General features: G+C 44.7%; 1 protein-coding gene across 1 annotated transcript; it reads right to left on the bottom strand.

The window, feature by feature from the left end:
• Positions 1-613: 613 nt before the first annotated feature.
• On the bottom strand, positions 614-18442 carry DCSTAMP (dendrocyte expressed seven transmembrane protein). The gene is made up of 4 exons (XM_044743812.2): positions 18339-18442; positions 9217-10258; positions 3903-4211; positions 614-2949 (listed from the first exon to the last, which is right to left on the bottom strand). Exons 2-4 carry the CDS (start codon positions 10243-10245, stop codon positions 2875-2877), a joined length of 1413 nt encoding a protein of 470 aa, XP_044599747.2. The 5' UTR covers positions 10246-10258; positions 18339-18442; the 3' UTR covers positions 614-2874.
• Positions 18443-19109: the final 667 nt, after the last annotated feature.

Genomic DNA, 19109 nt, shown 5'->3' with positions numbered 1-19109 from the left:
CTTGCCAGTCTGTCCGTCCCATCAGGACAAGCACTTCAGAGTAAGGGCATGCGTGCCAGACAGATAAGGACACTCTCCAGAAATCTCGTGAACTGTTGAAAGTCACAATCTTTTGGAAACAACAGAAATTATGCTACTTCAGAAAGGTAGTTTTGATTTCCAGGAAATTAAGATCCCTTTACTAACCTCCTAGTGCCCTTCTCATAGAGAAGAGGTGTAAACTGGGCATTTGCAGTAGGAGAGGGCAGAGAACCTGGCTATGGTTCCCTAAAGGCATCGCGTGCTCTGGGCCCTCGGCATTTACCAGAAGCTACTATGTATTGTCATTTATTGTCCAAGCGTCTGTCTGTCTTCTTGACTAGAATGCTAGCATCCCACAGGCAGGAAGGAAGGTGAACTGTCTGGGCATCACCAGCACCTTCTATGTGGCCTGTTCAAGCATTTGCTGTAGATGCTGGTGATGTCATTAGGTAGATAAGTTAGTTAATAGAATTTAGAAGTGCTAAAGCATCCAATAGTCTCTAAAATTTGAGCAGTTCATTCTTTGCCTTAGTTAAAATGGAACAGATCTCTTCTCTGTAGGAGGAACAAATGAAAAATGAGTACCAGAATTCAAACATTGCCTCAGTTTAATATATACATTTGTTTATTTAGAAAACACAACAAAGCATAAAATCATCAGAATACTTAAATAAGCCAAAACGACAAATATGTCTTCACCTTCTCAAATCCTTTTTTGTTGGAAGTCACGTCAATTATATCAGCCTTTTCCTGAGCATGAGCTGCAGAATGGGTCCTACATGATCCTAATAGTTATCAGAGGTAAAATTGTTCAGTTTAATAATTTGAGGAAAGTCTGTGTGAAACAAGGTTAAAGAGATTTCTTTATTATAGGGTTTCTCAAAGTTTTGAATTATGCCAAAATGCTTTATGAATCTTCGAGATTGGAAGGCAGATGGTAAAGATTTGGTTACACCGCAACTCTTTTTGTGGACCAACTCAGGGACCAGTGGTCTGAGGAGCACGCTTCAGGAAATGCTGAAGCAGACACATTTCTAATGCAGGCTCCTCTCTTAGAGAAATTTCATCACTGAAGACGTGAATCAAAGGACTGCAATTCTGTAAAACTTTCTGGAATGGTGGTTCTCAGTCTTGGCTGCCCATTAAAATCGCTTGGGAACTTTAACCATGTCAATGCCCAGCCCAAGCCCAGGCCAGCTCAGTCAGGGTCTCTGAGGGTGAGTTTTCTCATCTAGAAAATGGAAGTGATAACATCTACCTCACAGGGTTGTCGTGAAACATAAATGAGATCATGGAAATGCCTACTCTGGTGCTTGAAACAAAGTTTAGTCTTTGAAAAAGATGTTTCTTTCTAGAGGTAGTGTAGAATTCCAATTAAGAAATGTAGAAGATATTATGAAAATAGAAAATCACTGTTTGGCTGCCTCAGTTTTGTATCTATGGATGCTAAAATCAGAGGGTAAATCTATGATGAGAAAGAGGATGTTTACATAGCCTTAAAGTATTTCTCCACAATCTACTTATTGATTAAAAAGGAAAAAACAGTAATTTTAACAGTGGAAGAATCTGGCAGACTCCATTTTAACCAAGTGATGAAAAGTAACCTCACCAGTAATGAGACATGTCAACATCATGTACCCCCCTGATGTCAAGTGCTGAGAAGAGCACAGCAACACTTTTGTGGTATTCTTGCCAAAAATACATTATCTGAGTTTACTTACAAGGAAACATGAGACAAATCCAAATCAAAGGATATTTTACAAGATAACTGGCCAGTATGCTTGAAAAGTGTCAAAGTCGTGAAAGAAAAAGAAAGAAAGACTAAGGCAATATCCCTGATTGGAGGAGACTAAGGAACCATGACAACTAAAGGCAATGTGTGATCACTGTGCTATGGCTATGCCAGATGTTAACACTTGGGGATGACGGCAAAGGAGAAACGGAACTCTGTGCTGTTTTGCAACTTTCTTCTGAGTCTGAAAATTTTTCAAAATGAAAAGTAAAAAAAAAAAAAAAAAATCAACGTTTCTGCATTTCTTCCCCATTCTGGGACTTTAGAGATAATAGAATCAATATTCAAGGAGGTTTTTCTCCCTCCTAGCTATTTTCAGTATAGGGGAAATCGGCCCTATTATATATAATAGTATATTGAATATAGTGAGACAGAGACCCAAGATGCACATTTAAACAAATATTTCATATGATTTGGATACATGTGGTCCCTTGGCCGCCCTGGTGTAAATACCAGATAGAGGATTTGGTAGAAGAGGAAAAAACAAAAGAGATCCAGGAAAGCAGAAGATGGGAGCAGAGGTGATGGTGAGAAGAAATTAGGAGCTCCTGGAGATGGGTTTCCGAAAGAGTTCTTGGTTTTTGAATAAGAGAACAGGAGGAAGAGAGACAGTTGTGGTGGTAGGGAATGGCTGTGAAAGAAATTAAGAAGGGCAGAGAGGCGACGGAAGAGTTTAGAGATATGTGACTGGCATTACACGTGTATGGTCTTCTTGGCATTTGCTTGTGACCCTGCAGTAGAGATTTTGACTTTTTTCTAATTTACTTGCTTTTTTTCTTTGAATATTACTGTATGCTGAGACTCATCTTCAAAGAGCCTGGTTATAGTCCTGTTGCACTGCGACACAGTCTAGATCACGTGCCTTGTTTGGAAGACACATGACATAACCCTTTACCTGGTAGCCCTTCGGCCTTATGAAGAGAAGTAGTTTGGCCCTGCAAACTCAGCCCCCTGAAGGAACGTGCAGGCTAGTTCTCTGTTGTTGAGCAGGTTGAGTAGTAACCACCATCAGCAGACTGGAGAATCGCTGGTGCCGTGTGGCCGAGGAGCTATGTGGGGTCTCATGGACTGTCTTCATCTGCAAGGTCCATTTGTTTCTTCCTAATCATTTTCAGGACTGGAAGCCAGAAATGAATCTGAACAGACAAAAATATGGATGAAGGAGCATTAGAGTCATTTCAAATGCCTCTGACATAAACTTTTCGTTGTGGGACAACTGGTGTCAGGAAAAATACAAAAGACTTTGAAATGGCCAGAAAAACATATCCTTGCAGGTTATCTTGGTCTTTCATTGTCTATGAGCTATTTTCCATTTCTGTAAGTTGTAGATAGCTGACAGCAATAAAGCAAATGATTCTTGTCCATGGACATTCAAATGAATTTCACTCTGTAGAGTACAATTGACCCTCTCATCCACCCTTGTGTAAGAAGCCAGTTTTGCATCTATTAAGCAAATTCATTTTGGAATTCCTGATGGCCTGTATATTTGTATGCTTTGAATCGTTCTTTGAATTGGTTGGAATTTCTTACTGTTGCCTCTTTAATTAATAAGTTAAATAAAATCTTTGACAAGTGTTCATTTTACATGTATGTGAAAGTCGTGTATATAAATTGTGTATTATCTATATAAAAATACATATATATTATATATATCATCATATATATACATCACATGTATATTTTAATCCTGGAGGATGAGCAAATTCTTTGGAGCTTACAAAGCTGCAGTAGGTATTTCTCTCTCTGTTATTTATTATCCTTGACCTGGTAAAGTAACCCTTATTGGGCACTGTCTTTTAATAGCCATTACAGAGAGCCTTCCCAGAAGCCTCTCTACAAAATGACTGAACATACTCACTTGAAATCAATGTTTTGAAGGTATGTCTTATAGAATCCTCTGGACCAGTATTCAAAATCACAAAGCTAAGAGCCTTAGCCGTGTACGTCTGTGAACCCCCTTACTCCAGTGTCCCATCTGTTACTGGGGATATAAGCCCTAATGTGAAGGTGAAGGGTGTCATGAAATTCTATTTGCCCTTCAAACTCAAAATTTCCTTAATTATAGATCATACCCCCATCTTGGCCTTACCTTTGTAAAGTACAGACTCAGTTTCCTTTTTACTTCTCCCACTGGCTGCTTTGATCTTTTCTTCAATATCTTCTCATGCAGGTATTGGACGCGCTCCCTCTGCGTGCTTGGATAGAAGGATGCTGACACCAGGATTTTAAGTTGCATCAGGATGGAGGACAACAGTCCTAGCATCACTAGTATCACAAGAATAATGCTGAGAGGAATCCAGGTCTTAGACAGAAGGAGCTTTGGTTTAGGGATGCAGCTGGGTTCAAACAGAGATATATTAAAGGGAGAATCATGGATGATGGCTTGAGTTCCTTGCTCCTAAAATGAAAGAATAAAGTCATCAAGGCCCATGCCATTTTCATCCTCAGTCTTTGTCTTTCTCAGTACTGCCCTGAAACACATAGTGTTTATCTTAAAACATGCAGAGAGCTTTGGCTGAAGGAGCTATTGTAGCTACTTTTGTGCTGTGATTGGAGTGAAGGAGAAGGGACGAGTCTTATTTGTAGCTATTGCAGTGTTTTCCCAAGTGAATTTGTGGAAATAAAGATTTCCCGGAAAGAAGAATACCAGATAAGTTTGTCTATTCTGTCCCTTCTTTGGAGAGTCACAATGATGTGAGACAGTTGAAGATTCAGAAAAAGGCAGAGAAATCTAACTTCAGCCAGCTGTTCTCCTAACAAATTTGACCACATAACCCATTTTTATGGAACACCTGTTTCTACACTGTAGGCCATGTGGGACCAACTAAAGATGGTTTTCTCTCAACTGGGGGAGAAGTTTTTTGGGAGCATAGCTCCTTAAGACCCAGTCATATCTTCCCCCTCTTGACAAATACTCCATCAGCAGACCACAAGGTCACAAAGATGTGTAGACATTAAATCATGTTCTAAGTCAATCTTTTAGAGCTTGGAGCGAGGGGAGGGGAGACTATCCTTAGCGTAAGAATACCAAGAATAGTATTTACTGAAGGTAGCTCTAAAATCATATTTGTAGAGGTCTCAAAATAGGACATTTTCTCCTTTCTCTTGAATGTTCAGGAGGGGTGCATTTCTTCCTGCTTGAAGGCAGGAGAACAAACCAGTTGCCCTCAGCAAACTGACACATAGGGCATAAGGTGACATTGAGCCACCCAGCCAAGCCACCAGCAAGAGTAGTGTGTGCTGATTCAGCTCTTTCTTTTCCCTGACCTAAGAAAGTCATTTAATCTCTCGGTGGATTTGTTTTCTAATTTGGTAGGAATTCTAATTCTAACAGGAATTAATGGACCAGATCCTGCCCGGGCATAAACTACTCCCAGTGTAAATTAAGCACCTTGGGGATGGAGCATTAACCTTACAGGCTAGAGTACTTGTAAGTTATTATCACCCTAGTGCCCCAGAGCCCTGGGGCCAGGAAGAGGTAAATGACGTCTCTAAAAGAACCCCACCACACCCAGAGAAGACCATGCACCTTGGACCTACCCTAATACCTGTGAAGAATCTGGAAACCCCAAACCTGGGACCTCTATACAAATGTCAAGTCAAATCTGTAATTTCCCCAGCACCGTGACTAAGCAATGAAGAGCATTTGGGTTGCCTCTCCTTTTCTCTTATCAAACAGACAGTTTACCTACAATTAAATAGAGAGATTTTGGTCCCCAGAGCAAAAGAAAGCTCTCTTTATAACACCAGTGAAGAAACAAACACATCGATTGAGTCGGTGATGAGAAATCCTGCAGTAAGGAAGCAGCGGGTGTCGGGTCTGGGAAGAAGTTATTTAGTCTAGGAATCTAACCAGGGATTTCGCAGCTGGGAGTCAGGGCTTCACAAAGCTTGAGTCAACATTTTTGTACGGGGTTGGTGGAGGGTAATGTGGAAGACAAATGAAGGCTCTCAAAATGCCGAGCAATATACTAAATGGTTCCCTGATGTTTTAAAATGTCTTTACCTCTCTTAACTAAACAATTTGCCAAGACAGTGTTGAGTAATGGACTGAGGACATGCTCTGGTATCAGACAGTCCCTAAAAGTTAACGCCGACAAAGGCTGTGTACATAGTAGGTACTCAATAAGTAGCGATTATGGCTATTTTTTTACTTACAATGCCCACCCATCCAGCTAGCTCATTTCAGGTCATTTCCCATCTTTCTTCTTTATTTAAAATTGTATGAAAGTGGGAGAGAAATATTGGCAAAACCTTAAGCCAATGATTCTCTTCCTGCTTGATTTCTCCTTTGGCAAATCTGCAGCAAGGGAGAGACCAGGAGCCTCCAAGGGCATCCTGGGAGAAGGTCAGGGTGCTGCCAGTCACGCAGAAGCTTGCTGCTGGCGGCGCAGTCTCCCAGACATGGCAGGAGACTTGGAGAGGAGCTCCCACAGCAGTCTCGTACTTACATCTGTTCCAGCACCCACTGCCCTGCTGTCATTGTGAGTATACATGGCGGCCTCCCCCGCCAGGACGTGAGCCCCTCCATGGCAGCCATCTAGGTCTAGACATCTTTGCATCCCCATGACCCACCAACGCCCAAACATGTGTTTGTTAGGACACTGCCATCAGAAAGCTTCTGGGCTTTTTTTTGGAAGGCAAAACTTGCCTTTTTTTTTTTTCCTTCTGTCTAAGACAGTGAGAAATCACAAAACAGGCATTGGTATGGCTGAGAGAGAAATAAATGAAAGAGAAGCAAAAACAGAAAGGAGAGGAAGAATTGAGAGGGGAAGACCAGAAGAGAGAATCCAGGAGGAGAGTGGGTTGGGGGAGGAGAAGCCCTTTGCTAGCCAGCCCCCAGGAACAAGCCAGTCTACAAATCTTGTTTGGCTTTCATTTGAAACACTGCTTCCATTATCCACCCTGCTCCAGATATCTAGAGCAACAGGGTTCTTGTAATTAACTGAATTCTTCAGGGGAAGCTGAGGGCTCAGAGTAATCAACTCTGAGCAGCAGCCAGGATTAGAGGAGCAGGGCCCTGGACGTACCTGCTGAGCCAGAAGAACAGGAGAGGGAAAGTGAGGATGCAGCAGAGGATCCCTGGCCTTGAGAGATAAAGAGAGAAACGGGAAGTGGGGTTCCAAAGGAGGGTTTACAGGCACCCTTTCTGACATTCCCCTCTAAGATTTCCCCAGCAGCCAGCACAGCCTATTGTAGGTTGATAAAGAGGAGGGAAAATCAAACCCATGGAAATAGCTGTTGGCGTTTTCACAAGCCTGGGCTGCTGCACTCCACCTGAGCGTGCATGGCACTCATACACATGCACACGCGCACAGGCACACACATCCACGCATATACTACACGTTTATGCGTGCATACACACATCCCACCTGGCTCAGCTTCACCATCTTTGGGTTTAAAAAAATAAAACAAGTATCTGACAATATCTAGATCCCCTGAAATGTCCATATAATCACAAATTTCCACAGGGAAAAATGGGAAGGAGAAAAGATGGGAGGCACAAAACCCACGGTCCTCTCTGTTGGGATAGGGCTGCTGGGAGGAGGGAGATGGAGGAGAGAAAGGCAGCTTCCCCGACACCCAGGAGGTACCAGCTCAGAGAAACAAACAGTCTTGGCTAATTAAGATTTTCGTAGATCCACCTGATGGCCTTTAAAGGTTAAACTTCCGCTCTATCCTTTGGGTGGTGGGTTCAGAACAATGGTTCTCAATCTTGGCCACACATTAGAATTATTTGGGGAGTTTTAAAAAATCCTTCACCCAGGCCTCACTCAGTCCAATTAAACCTGAAACCCTGGGGGCCAGAACAAAGCAACAGATTTGTTTGCTACTTTGCTTGTTCAGTCCCACAGAGATGACACTGCGCAGCCACAGTCGAGGACCACTGGTTTAGAAAGCCCTTGCTTTCCAGGACCTGAGCTAGAGTTTCTCAAAGTGTGGGCTGTGGACCACCTACTCTGAAAGCACATAGAATGCTTATTAAAAGTGCCCTTGTGTTTGAAACAAGATCTCTGTAAATTGAAGCCTGAGACTCTTCATCTACCCCAGGAAATTCATAACACACACTTAAGGTTGAAACCACTGACTTAAATTGTCTGAAAAAAACAAGTGTAGCTGGTTCCACTTTTTAGTGAGTGTTATCAAGTACTAGTAGCAGCATATTATTTGGTTATTTAGGAGCCCTTTTTCAATGACCATCCTCTTAAACACTATGCTGATGCATTGGGAGCCCTCTTGCGTTTGATGAGGACTCAGGATGCATATAAAAGAAGTTCTCCTTTAGAGAAGGTGCTCAAAGTTTACTTGCACGAGTCTAGGGGAGAGAGGAAGTCAGGCCGTAAATACAGCCTCTTGGTTTCATGCGAGGTACTTCTGCTTGAGAATCAGCTTTGTGTTCAACATCAGAGGCACCTATCCCACATTTCAGTGTTTGCTGACTGTACGAAACTGAAAAACGGCCCCCCAAAGACATAAGATCTAACCCTCCAAATTTATAAACCTTACTTTATTTGGAAAAAAGAGGCTTTGCAGTTGTGGCTCAGTTAAGGATCTCGAGATGGAGAAGTTACTCTGGATTATCCTGGTGAGCCCTAATGCAATCACATGCATCCTTTAAGAAGGATTTTACATGGACTGAGGAGAAGGCAAAGTGAAGACAGAAACAAAGATGGAGGGATGCAGCCACAAGCCAAGGAAGACTGGCCGCCGCCAGAAGCGGGAAGAAGTGAGGACTGGATTCTCCCCTAGAGTCGAAGGGAGGGTGGCTCTGCCAACAACACCTTGATTTCAGCCCACTTGTGCTCATTTTGAACTTCTTGTCCCCAGAACTACAAGGGAATAAATTTCTATTGTTTTATTTATTTTATTTTATTTTATTGAGGAAGATTAGCCCTGAGCTAACATCCACCGCCAATCCTCCTCTTTTTGCTGAGGAAGATTGGCCTTGAGATAACACCTGTGCCCCTTTTCCTCTACTTTATGTGAGGGATGCCTGCCACAGCGTGGCTTGATAAGCAGTGCGTAGGCCTGTAGCCAGGATCCAAACCGGCGAACCCCAAGCCACTGAAGCAGCACGTGCGAACTTAACCGCTGAGCCACCAGACCAGCCCCTAAATTTCTGTCGTTTTAAACCACTCAGTTTGTGGTAATTTGTTACAGCAGCCACAGGAGACTCGCACAATGACCAAAGATGTTTGGAATGATGTCATATTCTGACGTCAGGACTTCGATTCAACTTAACCCACTCTTCTTGGGTTCCTTCTACATACTGGGCACTGTGCCGGGCACCGGGGGTCCAGAGGTGAAGAAGATACTGCCCAGCCTTGGGCAGTTCATGATCTTTAGCAAACAGATCAGCAAATAGGCAGGCTACATCATGAGAAGGGCCTGGGAGCACCTACCTCTCTGTGAAGTTTCAAGTGAACCTCAAGCCCTGGTAAGCTTTGGAAATGCTTGCTCACGGAGAAAATGAGCCGATACAGCAGATAATCTACGGCTGCAAACAGCACCCAGATGTAGAGATGGGTGAGAATGGGGAGGAAAAACAGCCCCAGCTTCTTCCTTTCTTTAGGAGTCGGCCAGAAAGATGGAACCACAACATACTTCCTCCTTTCCTTCTTATTCAAGGGGAGGACACAGGGCCTCTGTTGACACCTCTCCCTTTCATCAAACTGAACGAACTGTCTGGTGATGTAAAAGTTTTCAAACTTCCAACCACAAGGATCCAAAAATCGCTTCATGAAGAGGCCAGTGCCCAGCAGCACCAGCAAAAGCCCTGCAAGGGCAAATAGCTGCCGTCCCAGGGAGGAGAGCACCTCTGTCGCCGTCACCATCTGGTACAAGACACCCAGGACTTCGACTTTAGTGTCATTTAGCTGTGCCTCCAGGGCTTGGCTGGGACTGAAAAGAGAGACCGCCAGGGTCTGGTTCCAAGACACGAGGTCGTCAAATAGACTTGGGTGGGTGGTAAGGTGGTAAATCCACCGAATTGCTTCAATGTATTTTTTCAAAAGTGGCAGATGTATGGAAAAACTCTTTGCCCTGAGGTTGCAAGTCATACTGTCCAGGAGACCTTTAAAGTTATGAAAAATATTTTCCACGTGTCCAAAGATTACAATCCCTGTGCCAGCTGCAATCAAAGCATTCCTGCCCTCACGCAGGCCGCAAGAGAGGAAGAAGAGAAGAAGGAAACATCGCGCGTGCTTGGAGCAGCACAGCAGCACACATGTTATCATCCAGGAGGTGGCAAAGACCGTGAACGAGGACACAACCCAGTAGAAGGCCACAGAGAAGAGGCCCACTGAAATGAGAGCAACAAAACAGCAAACTCCCAAATGTTGGATAAAGTCCATCCATCCAGGGCTTCTTGGAGACACATAGGTCCCCCAAAGACTTAGGAAGATATCAGTGCCTGAGGTCCAGACACCCATGCTCCCTGTGTCCCTGGAAATGAAGAAGAAACCAGGGTCAGATGTTGCTTTTGAATGTCCTCTGTCACTTTGGAAAGGGCATGGTGATAGATTGGCTGCAAAAAATGGCTATAATTCTTTACCCTTCTCGGTCTCCACACCATTCTTGCAATGTGACTTTATAGCTTCTCCCATTAAGAGGTGAGAGAAATAGAATCTATCAAGAAGTGGGGTCTCTTTCTCAGTCTTTGAACTCGGGATGGCCTTGTGATGTCTTTGGCCAATAGAATGTGGCAGAAGTGACGGGGCCAGTCCTGAGTCTCTGACTCACTCCTGCCTCTCTCTTGGAACCTTACTACTAACTTTTTAGCAAGTCCAGGTGTATTGATCTCCTATTGCTGCTGTGGCCAATCACCACACACTGAGCGGCTCATAGAAACACGTCTGTATTCTCTTACAGTTCTTGGGGTCAAAAGTCCAAAATGGGTCCAGAGGGCTCTGTTCCTTCTGGAGGCTTCAGGGGAGAATCCATTTCCTTATCTTTCCCAGCTTCTAGAGGCTGCCTATATTCCTTGGCTCATGGACTCTCCTCCATCTCAAAGCTAGCAATATTGCATCTTCTTTTCTCTCTGGCCTCTGCTTCCATCCTTATATCTTCTCTATGACTCTGATCCTCCTGCCTCCCTCTTATCAGGACCCCTGTGAATTATATTGGGCCCACCTAGATAATCCAGGATAATCTCCCCATCTCAAGATCTTTTTTTTTTTTTTTAAGATTTTATTTTTTTCCTTTTTCTCCCCAAAGCCCCCCCGGTACATAGTTGTATATTCTTCGTTGTGGGTCCTTCTAGTTGTGGCACGTGGGATGCTGCCTCAGCGTGGTTTGATGAGCAGTGCTATGTCCGTGCCCAGGATTCAAACTGACGAAGCACTGGGCCGCCTGCAGCGGAGGGCGTGAACTTAACCGCTGGACCACGGGGCCAGCCCCTCAAGATCTTTAACTTAATCACATAAGTACAGTCCCTTTTACTATGTAAGATAACATATTCACAAGTTCTGGGTGTTAGGACGTGGACATCTTGAGGGAATGAGGCATTATTCAGCCTATCACACCAACTTGGGCTGCTGTGTGACAAAAGGCACATGACCAGTCAATTCCATCCACTCGGCCAATAGCCAGCCAACTGCCGGACATGCGAAGGAGGCCATCCTAGACCAGCCAGCCCCCAGTCAGCCCACCAGCTGATAACAGATACTTTAGTAACGATAAATGTTTATTTGTTTTAAGCCACTGAATTCTGTGATGCTTTGTTAGGGGGTAATTGTTAATTGATAAATGCAGCAAAGCTGTATCATGGGTCTTAATAGTTGAAACAAGCCCTAGGCTGATGGGTGGACAGGCTATAAATTCCGTAAACTGCGTTATGTAAGATCACTTTTTGATAGGCATCTATTTTCTCATGCTCTAATTTTACAGACCAGAAAGTGTATCAAGGGCATCCAAACTTAACTGTGGCATTGGACTGAGGTCATTGTACCTCTCTCTGTAACCATCACCCACTCCCCTACCCTGACCCTCTGAGTGTAGTTCTCTCCTGAGAATCTTACAAGGAAAACAACAATAATTTGTCACTGAGTTAATTATCTTTTCTTTTTTCCCAGATCTGGAATAATTAAAATGCAGGTGCGAGGGGGCTGCTACCACCCTGTCAGTAATGCAGATTTAGGTCTGTGATGCACTCGGAGAGTCTTGGGTTCATTTAGAATGATATAAAATCAATTTGAGACATTTTTCTCTTGATTCACGTGAAAATACCTAATGAGCTTTATACCATATGTATGGTATAGACATCGATTAGTTCTTAAACACTCTCAAATAAATCCCTTCTCACATCAAATATGATGGGACTGGATTTACAGAGTAGCTTAATACTATTGGAGCCAGTGAACGCAGGCTCGTGGTGCAGGAGAGGGGGCCGGCATTGGCTAGAGGGAGTGAACTGAGCAGCCCGAGGTGAGGAAACCATTCTCTTTCCGTGTTCAGGCCAAAGAAGGTTAATGCAGGGCAGACAGGAGGTGAGGAAATAGGTTAGGAACAAACCTGTGGAAATTCCTCCTGTGATAATGCGGAGGGCCTGCAGCTCCTGTCAGGTAATCTGATTGGAAATGCTCAGCACAGAAAAGAGATGTGGGGAGAAATTAAGTGTTAAAGAAGGGTCATTACCATGTGGGACCAGCCTTATCAGAGATTCAAGATCCCAGTAAGAGGATGCTCTTACTCTATCAGGAGGAAAGGGAATTGGAATGGCCATGAGAATGGGAACCAGGGAAAGGACATAGCTCTTTTTTGCCTGCCAGCTTGCTTACTTTCAGAATCGGAGGTTGGTTTGAAGGTTGGCAGTGTGCCCAAGCACGTTGCTACTCCCACTCCGCTCTGACCCCCAGAAATCACCGATGGGCCCCTGAGCTCCGGAACCTTCCTCAGCATTGCTGACCCGAGTCAGAGCTGCCTCACGGTCTGTGGGGGGGGACGTAAACAGTGAGCGGCCAGCAGCCAGCAGGCTGGCAGGGGCAGGACAGCCGGCATCCGAGCAGGTCGCAGGTGGTGCCTCTCCTCCCGTGTGTGGCCCCATTCGCTTTCTTTGTCATGGCTTTGGATTTGACCCCAAACCATTATTTGACTAATTGATTCACTAATAGGGATTAATGGCCTGTTACGTTGTAGGCACTTTACATAAAGCATCTCTCTACATCCTCCCTGAAGCCTCTGGAGATGCTCTTCGCATTTCACACAGTGGAAACTGAGGCTCAGAGCACTGGCTGAAATGTGTCAGCAATCACATGGAGGGTAGATGGTACAGTGGGAGTCAGACCAGGTCTCTCTGCTTCTGGGCCAGCTCCCTGCCCCCTGCATCATGCCCAGATTCCCTGACTCTGGGTTATGTGACGGGACACTCAGCTCACTGTCTTTGCTAGAAACACATTACACTTTCTGTCAGTGACTGTTTAAGAGCTGACCTGTATATCACAAACCCATTTCTGTCTGCTCATTTTTTTCTCTGCATCAAAATAGTTGACCCTGTAAGGATATGTCTCAAATCAGCTCTCTCTAGAACAAATCAGAAAAGCTAGCTGTTTTATTTTTTTCTAGTATCCCTTATGAGGCAGCATTTTTCTCACTTCCTAAAAAAATTACTAATGCATATTTTGGATTCATTTTTCCCTGGTCTTGTTTCATCCTTCTACAGTGTGTCCTTAATACAGATATTTCTCTAAACGTATGAAACAAATTTATGAGCACATTAAAATTGTAACATTCGGCAATAAAATCTAATCTCAATTAAATAAGATATACGACTGCAATTTTGTCCTGTAAGAGGCACATGTTTTCTTAACAAGCAACAGATCTAATATTATCCTTCTTGTTTTTGTGCTGAAAACAGCACGTCATCAAAAAACACCAAAACTTTCTGCGGCAGGAGGACTAAATGCATTCTCTCCCATTTCACAGCTCAAGCCACAGAGGAGAGATTTGGATCACGGACTATGAGCCCAGAGGCTGGTGTTCGTTCTATCCTTCCTGTCATGTTGAGTGTGACCCTGATTTCCTCCTGTTCTCTGTTCCTCGTTTTCTCTACTTGAGTGTAAGACCTGCCTGAGCTCCCTCCTGATGAGGTTTAACGAGGGGAGCCACCCTGGAGATAACGTGCCCAGTAAATGCAACCCACATCTTGCTGCCACTGAAAATTGAGAACTTCTCTTCCCTGAAGACCTTTAGGCAAGGACTGGATGACCCAAATCGATGGGAGACAGGAGCCGGTTTACACCACCCTCCCAGCACTGCCGTTTTACACATTCTGCTGAGTTCTTTCTTCTTGCTCCTGCAGAGGTACAGTCCTTCTGCTGGTCTTTCCTGAGAGAGCCCCAGTTCTTTCCTTTTAGGCAAATTAGTGAATCAGGATTTGGACAAGCCAGTTGCTTGTTTCTTTCTCTAAGACTTTGTCAGAAAGATACCCAGATTCTTAAATTTTCTTTTTAGAGCTAGAAGGAATCTTACAGATCAGAGCTTCTTAAACTTGAGTACGTAATCACTGGGAGAATCTTGTTAAAATACACATTTTGATTCAAAAGGTCTAGAATGGCACCTGAGATTTTGCATTCCTAACAAGTTCCCCGGTGGTGCTGAGGCTGCTCATCTAAGGACCAGACACTGAGTAGCAAGCTCTAGAATTCAGCACTTTCTGTGAGGATGGCAATGTTCTAATCTGTGCTGTCCGATGCAGTAGGCACTAGACATATGTGATGATGAAGCTATTGAAATAGGGCTAGTGAGACTGACGAGCTGAATTTTTAACTGTATTTAATTTTAATTAATTTAAATTTAAATAGTCACATGTGGCTGGTGTCTAAGTATTGAACAGCACAACTCTAGATGACTGACACCCAGCCAGCTGGTTTCTACAGATGAGGCAACGAAAATCCAAAAGAGGCTAAGGGACTCGCCGAGGTCATCCTGGCCTTGGAGGCAGAGCTGGGAGTGAGAGCCCAGTCTTACACCACTCGATGACGCATTTCTGATCATATCAACATCTCATCTCTGACTTTTCATGAACCGCATTTTAAAACCCTTACCAAGGTTCCTGGGTAATGGAGTTAAAATTTCCCACCTACCCAGTTTGCCTTCAGGTACCACAAAATACAAAATTAGAGAAGTAGACAAAACCATACCCTGTGCCTTTATCTGAGACTTAGGAAAATAGCAATAACAATAGATAGTAGTTATCAAGTTGTTTCCAAGTGCCTAGACACTGTTATGGCACCTGATATACATTATTTCTCACAGCAGCTCTTTACTATTATATCTATATTTTTAGATGAGGAAACTGAGGCTCAGAGAGGTTAATTGACTTGCCCAAGCTCACACAGCAAATAAGTGGAAGAGCCAGGATTCTTACCATGTTTTAGTGACATGAGGGTTCAAGATGGGCAGCTTCTCAGACCCTCTTTAACATGATGTTCAAAGAATAGCTTCTAAATTTAGTTGAAATACATTCCCAGAATCCCAACCATGCATGCATCCTGTAATGTGGATCCAACAAGGTCAGTATCCCTCCTTGCATTGTCATCTGTATCTGGTGTCCTCCATGTCCTTTGCCAGCACAGCCTGACTAAACCCTCCAGAGCTGACTAGATCTCCATCCTGGTGTCAAGCCCATCTTGGTCTGAAGTCCAGGCTCTGGGGCCCTCATTCTCAATGGAGCCCTCTCTCCTAGAGTCTGGGGATGAGAGGTGCATTCAATGTTGGTCCCCACCTTCTCTGAAGAGCTGGGGTCAAGGTCAGGGCTCTTCCTGTGCTGGAACATCAGGGCAGGCAGCACACAGCATTTCAAATGCCTACAGTGGCCAGATAAGAACTACAAAGAGTGAGGGAAATCAAGAGATACACAGACTTCATGGGGTGAGGGGCAGTGGGTCTCTAGGGCTCTCTCCCAGTTTAAGTTGCAAAAGTAGCAGCCCCCAGCCAGGCAGATTTTCTTCAAGGCTGTATGGAGACCCAGTGTTGCCAAATTTTCTGATTTTTTTCAAGAGAAGCCAGAAATCTAGATTTCTTTGGGTGACATCTCCTGATTTTTTAAAAAGTGGCTCAAATTATTTTTCAACACTCTGGCTGGCTGACTTCGGCCCCAGCAGTCAGGATGCCTTTGGGGGACCCGCACACTGCTTCTCCTCTTCTCTCTGCTCTGCCTCCCTCCTCCCCTCATCCTTCTCTTCTCCACTCTCTGAATTACCTTCTCACTTGATATCCCCTGGGACATTTTAAAATCATCCTGTAGGCCAGTTTCCAGTCTCATGCATAAAGTTTTTCTCTATGCCTTGGGAATATTTATATTTGCCCAGAGGTCTGTAACTCTATTTTATTCCCTTCTCTTGTGCTACTGGATTGAGCGTCTCCCTTACTCTCACCATCACTTCTTCCTGCAGCGCATAAAAGACTAACCTGATCTCTTTAACCTGAAATTTCTCTTTATTTTGCCTCCATTATCAAGAAGGGCTATTGCCTGACTCAACATCCTTGTCTCCCCAGGATCAAAAACCTGCTTCTTGCTTTTACCAACATCAGTATCCCAAGAGTGATTACCACTCTCCTGCCTTTATCCCTAAAGTACACCCCTGGCGGGGGAACCACAGCTGGAGTCCACAGGAGAGTATCACCAAGGCCCCATCTCTCTTTCATGGGATTAAAGTAGTTTTCGTGTGGTTGGGTTGGAGGGAGCAAGAAAAGGACCAGGGATGGGGAGGAGGAGCCCCTGGTCCAAGCCAGGAGCCATGCAGACCTGCGCAGTCTGTGTATCCAGCCTGAGCCCCACTTACCTGCCTTCATACAGAGCTGAGCTGTTGCCATGGGAAACAGAAGCGGCCAGGCTTCTCCATCAGCCCTGCACACGCTGGCAAACACAGGCTGCGAGTGCATATACAGTGGATTTGATTGTTTTCCCTGGGAGGCATTAAATGTCAGGGGCAGCAGTGAGAGCCCTGGCATGGAGAGCATGGGCTCCTAGCCCTCGTCTCCATCCCCAGAACTCTGTTCGCCCACTTTGTTGGGGAGTCAAGCAGACTAACATTCCCGAGCACAGATCAACTCTAGGGGTGCAAAGAATGCATCCTTGCTTCCTATCCAAGGCCCAGTCAGCAGCCGTGACAAATGGAGCAGTAAAGTAATAATTAGAGCCTGCAAATGGACAGTCCACCCTAGGAGCTTTCTGGGTTGGGATATTGAAGGTGCACATCACCAGTGCCCCTCCGGGCTGGCAAACAGAGACCCAGAGCCTCACTGCTCCTGCAAGTGCAGGGAAATCAACACGGCCTTCTTTGGGGAAGGACCTGGGGAGCTGTCCTATTGCTCCCCTTTTCCCCCACTTGTGGAGCACTCACTTTGTCTGACATCCTGAAATTTTCATTAAGTGAGACCAGCTCATTCTGATCCTGCTCCCTGTGCAGAAGCCAATGGCCTATGCTCAGCAAGCCCAGATACAATTTGCAGACACTCTGGGCAAAAATAAACCCAGACTGACCATCCCTCTATTCTTCCTGTGCTCCTCCAACCGGCTCTGCTAATCCCCTTCGGGAACCGAGTCTGAACCCATCAGCCTCTCTCACTGTCTTCAGGATCTGCTGGGAATCTCTGTTTAAAGGAAATGTGGACAAAGGGCAGAGTGGCAAAGGAAAAGAGCCCTGGGCAGGAAGACAGGAGATCTGCGGTCTAGCCTGCCACCACCCAAAATGGCTGCGTGACCTTGAATAGGTCACTTCGCCTCTCGGGACTGCAGCACCCCAGGGCTAGCCCAGTTCTAAGGTTCTTGCCGGCCCGAGAGTCTGAAATAAAGGTAAAGAAGAAGAGCAGAGCTGGCTCTGGATGTTGGCATTTTGCAGTAGCCCCGCACCTGTAATCAGGACAAAAGAAGAATGGAGCGTTTCTTGTCCTTTTTTCTTTTCCTTTCTTTCTTTTTTTAAAAAACTCTTGCAAACTTATAATTTGGTTCGGAACACACTGTTCTCTCAGCCTGCCAAAATAGCTCAAGACCCAGGCCTCCATCTGAGGCGGAACGAATTCCTCATAACTTTGTTCTAATAGTTCTTGCCTTGGGAAAGTCAGTAAATGCCTTCCCCTGTGAAGGCAACCTTTGCACAAGGAAGGAAAGATTAATGAAAGCTGCCGGGTGAACAGAGGAGCATTTAGGGAATGGTTCAGGCCAGCAGTATGCGTGGTTCTGTCACTGAGGCCCGGCAGCCCCTCCTGCAGGACCCGCCAGCCCTGCTCCTTACACCGCCCCGCTTGACAAACAGCATCAGTTCTTCAAAAGCCGGCGAGCATTAAGAGGATGTTCATGCTGTGGGCTTCCCCGAGGTGAGGGCATTCAGGTCCCCCAGGCCAGCATCACCAAAGACTTTCTTTCTGATATTTCTGCACATAGTAAATTGTTCAGGGGGTGGGGGGGGGGGGCACTGCCTAAAGTATTCTCTGGTCTCAACGGTTTATTCCAATTTACTAATACTTAATTTTTTCCTTAAAAAAAGCAATTTAAAAAATGAGATTATTCTGAAAGTTTACTTACTGGTTCCTCTCAGGTTCTTCTTCAAGTGCAACAACGTCCTTCCCCGGGGGCTCTGAGTCTTGATATAGAACAGGGAAAAAGGAACCGGAAGCGACAAGAGCATCACATTGCCATGAGTCAACTTCTTTATTTCCGCCACAAAGTTACTAAGTCATTTAAAATTGACCAAGGGGATAATTGATGCAGAGGAACTACACAGTTCTTTCTAGTATTTTCCTCAAAATAGATGTTGCAGAAACCAATTCTAGAAAATAGTGAAATAGGATATTTTTAAACATCGGGGAATGAGTTATGAAAACTTGGACTCTCTCTTTCCCTTTTTCCTCTTTCCCCTCACTCTCATACTCCTCACCACCACCACCCCCCCCCCCAGCAATGGGGCCACAACAAACATCCACCAGCCCCACTCCCACCCACAGTTGAAGAGGCAGATTGCATAAAGGAGCCCCCTCTGCACTGACAACCCCAGAAAGGTTTAATAATCTGTGTCATGCCTCTCAACCTTGCATGAGACTTTCCATCTTAGAAGTTTAGCTTCCAAGTCAAGAAGACCAGCTTGTGTGGTTTCAGAGAATTAGGAAAGCCTCAAAACCCTGCTACGAAATGGTTCTTCGCCTTTTGATTGAGCCCCATAATATAACTGCAAGAACTTTTATCTTAAAATTCATGGATTCCTGTCAAAATGCAAATATCCTTGAGAAGGACTGATATAAAGAAAAGTATAAAGTAGATAATTGTAAAGATGGAACGTTGAAAACTCATGTCAAACAT

Source organism: Equus asinus, chromosome 12, assembly GCF_041296235.1.
Source record: "Equus asinus isolate D_3611 breed Donkey chromosome 12, EquAss-T2T_v2, whole genome shotgun sequence".
NCBI lineage: Eukaryota > Metazoa > Chordata > Mammalia > Perissodactyla > Equidae > Equus > Equus asinus.
The sequence above is the reverse complement of the archived record's forward strand: the minus strand, read 5'-3'. Positions and strand labels throughout refer to the sequence as shown.

Coding starts and splice junctions, on each gene's coding strand:
- DCSTAMP (XM_044743812.2), bottom strand. CDS start 10,245: ATGGGTGTCTGGACCTCAGGCACTGATATCTTCCTAAGTCTTTGGGGG. Junction 4,212..9,216: donor ACTTGAAACTTCACAGAGAG/GTAGGTGCTCCC, acceptor CTTTCATTTTAG/GAGCAAGGAACTCAAGCCAT. Junction 2,950..3,902: donor TGAGTCTGTACTTTACAAAG/GTAAGGCCAAGA, acceptor TTGTCTGTTCAG/ATTCATTTCTGGCTTCCAGT.